Below are 6,000 nucleotides of genomic sequence, written 5' to 3'. Positions count from 1 at the left end.
CTTCTGGCCAACCATCTCCCAGAAACAGCGCCCCTGCATGCACAATACCTGCTGACCCACTTCTTCCACAAAACAAGCTATTTTGGTAGCTGAGATAGTCTATTCCTTCCCAGTTCTCTAAGCCGCCGCGCACCTAAAATTAGCATTGGCCGAGACGTCGGATTGTCAGCCTCATCGAGACAGAGACCTGCTCTAGGCGACAGCGTAAGACGTTTGCAAAGCTTCTTGCCATCCTGAATCTTATCATACTCATCTAGTCTCATCTCGTATCTGAACATCAAATAGTGTTCTCCTCCTGGCCATAGCTTCGAACACTTGGCGTATCAAAAACCTTGGTGCACAGCCGCCGAGTTGCGGGGTCGAAGCCTCATTTGCTGCCCAGCCTTCATTTTCGCACTCAGGATTCCGAGCACAAGATTCCCGACCAAGCCATACTTGCGATAGGCCTGTGCCATTGCACCTTTAGATGTCATGGAAGTAAGCACAGATAATCACACTAGCGAGCTTCATACCCTTTCTCATACTTGCGATCCAGGACTCTACAAACCCTCCCGAAGGTCGCTTGCTCAAGGTGTATCCCCCGGAAGGCGCTAAAGATGACACATCAGTCGAGTACGCAGAATACTCCGAAATGTATGGATGGTATTTAACAAAAATTCAGTGTCATTGCGATACATGGCCTGGGAACTACGACTCCTCACACCTGGGAGTATAACACGAAGACGAAAACCGTCAACTGGCTCAGTGACCCGGATATGCTGCCGAACATTGTACCCTCTGCGAGCATCTACACGTTCAGCTGGAATGCAAAGTACTATGCGGACGCGTCTGTTGCACGTATAGACAGTGTCGCAGGGGTGTTGTTGAGCAACCTCCAAAGCCAGCGTGATAAGGTGAAACCCCAACAGTAATGCCCACGCACGCTCTGATCTCAATTGAAGGACGATATGCAATCAAGGCCTCTAATCTTTGTGGCTTCGTGCTTTGGTGGTCTTGTTGTCACAAAGGTGAGGCTGTGGTCCCATCGAGAATATACGAGAGCGTACTAAAGTCTTTTGAAGGCATTAGAAATTGCAAACATACATGGTAGTCAGTACCGAAACTTGGTGGTTGCTAACTCCGGCGTTGTCTTTCTTGGATCTCCGTTACAAGGCACCAAGGCTAGCAAAGCTGTACAATGGCACGCTATGCTAGGCGGCATTCTCAATAAAGCACCCTCTAAGACACTTCTTCAAGGCCTCGATGGTAGTACCAGGGCACTGAGAGAAAGCTCGGAAAAGTTTGTCACAATGGTGACGACCCTTCCGATACAGACAATGACGATGTGCTTCTGGGAATCAAAGAAAACCCAAGTCCTTAAAGGCGTACTTCCAGCATGGACCTTGTCGCTTCGCCGCAGCGTTGAGATGATTGTAAGCCATCATTTCATAGCTGCGACTTGGGGCTAATCAAGACTCGCGATACAGTTAGTGGAAGAAGACTCTGCGTGCCTGTTTGGACACCCAAAGACGATGCTCGATGCACCTCACTCCATGATGAGCAAATTCTCTGGCCCTAATGATGCAAGCTTTGTTCTTGTCACTAGTGCTATTAAAAAGATGGTGGAGGAAGCAAAGACAATCGCTGTCGGACGGGGAGAAGGTATTTATTGGTCTTCGCTAGCAAAAGGCCCGAGTATATGCTGGGGTAATGCTTACATTCACCTAGCACTCCACCTTCACAGTGAACATTTCATGGTCCCTCGTAGACCGAACACTTTGTTCACTGGCCGAGAGAAAGAACTTGGAGAACTCGAGCAAGCGTTATGCACTTCACTCTCGACAAAAGCACACACCGCAATACCGAAGATATATGTTATAGTTGGCATGGGCGGCGCTGGCAAAAGCGAGGTTGCTCTGAAACTTGCACATGACAACCGGCTAAAGTAGGAATAAACATGCACGACGCATACACTCTGACTGACATACTTCAGATTCTGGGGAATTTTTTGGATAGATGGGCGGAGTGAGAGCTCGATCAAAACAGGCTTTGCGACTACCGCCCGAAGCTGTGGCCATCACGATGAAAGCCTTGAAGGTGTAATGTCTTGGCTTCAGAACACATCTCACTCCTGGCTGCTCATCCTAGACAACGCGGATAATGAGGACCTAGATTACGCCCAGTTTCTCCCAGCCGGAAAAAACGGAAGTATCTTAATCACTACACGCCTCCTTGAGTGTAGAAAGCATCAAACAGTAGGACAGGACAATTATGAGGGACTAGGTCAGGAAACGGCTATCGAGCTTCTTCTCAAAGCTTGCGGCATTGAAAGGAGCTCGCGAAGGGCTCATGAAGACAATGCTCGCGCAGTTGCTGAACTTTTAGGCTGCCATGCCCTTGCTATCATACAAGCCGGAGCAGCCATCTCTCAAAACTTGTGTGGTCTGGTGGAGTACGGGGATACTTTTGTGCGCCAGCGACGAGCGCTTTTCGAATGCTTTCCGAAACAAGAAAGGTCAGAGTATGGAGGGGTTTATGCCACCTTCGAAGTGTCAGCCACTTACCTCAAAGCCCGCGATGATCAGATCGCTAAGGATGCGCTTCAGCTACTCAACTTCTATGCTTTCATGCATTTCACAGACTTTCCGGAAGCAGCTTTCGAGGAGGCCTGGAAGAATTCGATGGATGAAGATGTAGTTTCCTCTTGCTTGAATTCGGATGATGAAGAGGACATCGAAATGCTTGCTCCGTGGCACGTCTCTCACCTTCCAACGTTTCTGCGACCGAATCTGAATGACATCAACTTGGACAAGATGCGCCTTCGCAAAGCCAGATCGCTGGTCACATCTCTTTCTCTCGTGGACTTTGACCCGGCCAGAGGTACGACGCGCATGCATCCTGTGAGCCACTTTTGGTCCAGAGACCGGCTGCAAATGCCGGAGGAATCCATGACCGCTAGGCTGAACGGTCTTTCTGTGCTTTCACTGTCCTTCAAATATCCTGGCGCTACAGACATAGACGTCTTGGTGAGCCAGCTTCAGCCTCATATAGAGTCCATTGCATACAGTCTGAGTGAGTGGGACTCGCAAAAATACAACTTCCATTTCCAGCAGTCCATATACCGACTTAGCTATGCTATGTACGGTTTGAACTGTAGCTCGGCGCTCTTTGAACTGCTCCAGATGATCCCAATCCAGGCAGATGAATCTTGGATCAGAACTGAAAATGGCCAAGTCATTCAGGGCCTTCATGGTAGATCTGTGCGCGACTATGGTGACGCCGGTAAGGCGGTGGTTCTGCTAGAAAAGCTCAGTGAAGTACAGGAACAGACTCTCGCTGCAGAAGACCCGAAGTGCTTAGGTTCGCAACACGAACTCGCAAGTGCGTACCTCCAAATAGAAGAAAAAACCAAAGCAATAGAGTTGTTCGAGCGGATAGTTCATGTTCGGAATGAAACTTTGGGCCCAGAGAATGGCGAAAGTTTAAAATCACAGCACGAACTTGCTAGAGCATATCTAGAGATAGAAGAAACAGCTAAAGCCATAGCTCTGCTAGAATCAGTGGTGGAAATAGAGGCAAGAACGCTAAGACCAGAGCATTCAAATCGTTTGGCGTCACAACATACACTTGCTAGAGCATATCTGGATGTAGGAGAAACAGCTGAAGCCATAGCCCTGCTAGAACTAGTGGTGGAAATAAAGGCAAGAACGCTAAGACCAGAGCACCCAGATCGTTTGACGTCACAGCACGAACTTGCTAGAGCATATCTAGAGATAGAAGAAACAGCTAAAGCCATAGCTCTGCTAGAGCTAGTGGTAGAGATAGAGGCAAGAACGCTAAGACCAGAGCATCCACATCGTTTGGCGTCACAACACGTACTTGCTAGAGCATATTTCCGGGTAGAAGAAACAGCTAAAGCCATAGCTCTGCTAGAACCAGTGGTGGAAATAAGGGCCAGAACGCTAAGACCAGAGCACCCAGATCGTTTGAAGTCACAACATACACTTGCTAGAGCATATTTCCGGGTAGAAGAAACAGCTAAAGCCATAGCTCTGCTAGAACCAGTGGTGGAAATAAGAACAAGAACGCTAAGACCAGAGCATTCAAATCGTTTGGCGTCACAACATACACTTGCTAGAGCATATTTCCGGGTAGAAGAAACAGCTAAAGCCATAGCTCTGCTAGAACCAGTGGTGAAAATAAAGGCAAAAACGCTAAAACAGAACATCGAATCGTTTAACGTCACAACGTAAACTTACTGAAGCATATCTGAAGATAGAAGAAACAGCTAAAGCCATAGCTCTGCTAGAACCAGTGGTGGAAATAAGGGCCAGAACGCTAAGCGAAGACCACGTGGATCGTGTGGGGTCCATTTATTTTCTCGCTCAATGTCACCACGACGCCGGGAACTATGAGCAAGCGCTTCAGCTTGCCAGGTCGATCGAGAATGTCGCACGGAATCGGCCAGGACAAGAGATTGCTGATTGGAATGCGGAAATGATTGACATCCTTGAAGATATGAGTCTGGTGGAGGCGAGTTGATAGGCGGGTGTTTGCGCTTGATGTATCTCCATTGCAATGGAGTTGGAAAGGCCTGGGAAGTGAAATGGAGATCTTGGAAATGATGTGTCAATGTCTGCTGCTTGTTGTTATTCTGGACGGGGTGCAGGGAAGATCACAAAGACCAATCGAGGGAAATGCATGTGCGGCGAAGGTGATGATACTTCCACCAATCACTGTGGATAGAAACGTGGTCTCCAACTTTTCTAGAACATTGTCTCGTCCACCGCAACCCCTGAATCCAATCAACTAGCACCCCGTTAAAAAGCCTCCTTTTCCGCTTCAGTGTCCCGATGCGCCCGAGTCCTCTTCCAAGCCTCTCCCGTATTTGTTCTATCACTCCCTCGCCCCACCCATTTTGAACTTCTAGTTGAACTCTTCTACGGTGTTGCCTAAGATTCAGAGTCTTTACAAGAGCTACGGTGTATGCGAAGTTGATTCTGGCTCAGATGTTCGAGAGTGAGATCGGGTATGTTAGTGAGAATGATAATATCTGCCGGTTGCATTGAAATGGGGAGAGCAGGAAAGTATGCCGAAGATTGCACTGAGTTGTTGTGTGGAAGGTCGATATGGAAACATTATGAGGCCCTCGTAAGTGAGTCGAATGGAGCGTCGACGCAGTGCTTTGCCTGATGAGCAAGGCACAAGCCAAATGGGGTCCTTAGCGGCAAGGAAATCCTGTGCTTCTGTATCTTTGATAAAATCCAAGGCTCTCTTCCATTCGTGGAGTATTCTTCGTCAAGCACTCCCATAAGGTTGACTTTTGACGTTTCGTTTCTCCTCTACTACTCGGGTTTATCCTTCTTACAACAAACATGTGTTATTGCAGCACCCTCTGCGCTATCCCATCTGTCTGATCCCAGTCAACACCCTTCAATCCCATAACTCCTTCACAGCGCCTCCTCAATCCATTCCCGTGCTTACTTCGAGCTATACACTCAATTTCCTCATCTTCCCTCTGGCGCCCCGACTGCTCTGCGAGTGAGTTTGTTATAAAGCTAACCGACATGTGTACCCTACTTTTCGACTATAGAATACGGGGATTAAGGCAGCAAGGCAGAAATTTGTTTGACATGTCCACGACGAGAACGCATAGAAAGAGGGTCGGTATTCCTCATGACCGCAGAATGGGTCCGGCATTTAGTGGCAGAAGTCTGGCATCGTTGTCCCTGCTTCTGAATGCATTCTTCCTGAAAGATCATCTTAGCTTGGTCTTGGTTGTTTGGGATAGGCAGAGGATTCCTCTTGGTCAAGTAGATGAATACGTCGGTACGCTTAAGTCTAAGCAGAGGTCAAATGTTTTTTCGAACGTCATGATGAAAACGAGTAGACTAAAACGACTGACTGTCTGAATATCCTATTGATGATTATGAGAACTCGATAAGATCATAGGGTATGTATTCAAGAAGATGGTGAGGTTAAGCGTCTATAACGCAACTTTGTAAAAGATGTGCAAGGCTA

The 6,000-nt window shown here is 47.8% G+C and overlaps 1 protein-coding gene across 1 annotated transcript; it reads left to right on the top strand.

Moving 5' to 3' along the window:
- Positions 1 to 471: 471 nt before the first annotated feature.
- HO173_011533 (uncharacterized protein) lies at positions 472 to 4,232 on the top strand (the record flags this gene model as incomplete). Its single annotated transcript, XM_037313413.1, has 7 exons — positions 472 to 477; positions 536 to 612; positions 662 to 893; positions 942 to 1,007; positions 1,062 to 1,412; positions 1,467 to 1,924; positions 1,973 to 4,232. The coding sequence occupies 7 exons, from the start codon at positions 472 to 474 to the stop codon at positions 4,230 to 4,232; spliced, it is 3,450 nt and encodes a 1,149-aa protein (XP_037159685.1).
- Positions 4,233 to 6,000: the final 1,768 nt, after the last annotated feature.

The sequence above is a fragment of the Letharia columbiana genome, assembly GCF_014066305.1.
Source record: "Letharia columbiana isolate WasteWater2 chromosome Unknown Sc0000063_s0, whole genome shotgun sequence".
In the NCBI taxonomy this organism is placed as follows: Eukaryota; Fungi; Ascomycota; class Lecanoromycetes; order Lecanorales; family Parmeliaceae; genus Letharia; species Letharia columbiana.
Note: the sequence above shows the minus strand (reverse complement) of the source record. Positions and strands in the feature narration are given on the sequence as shown.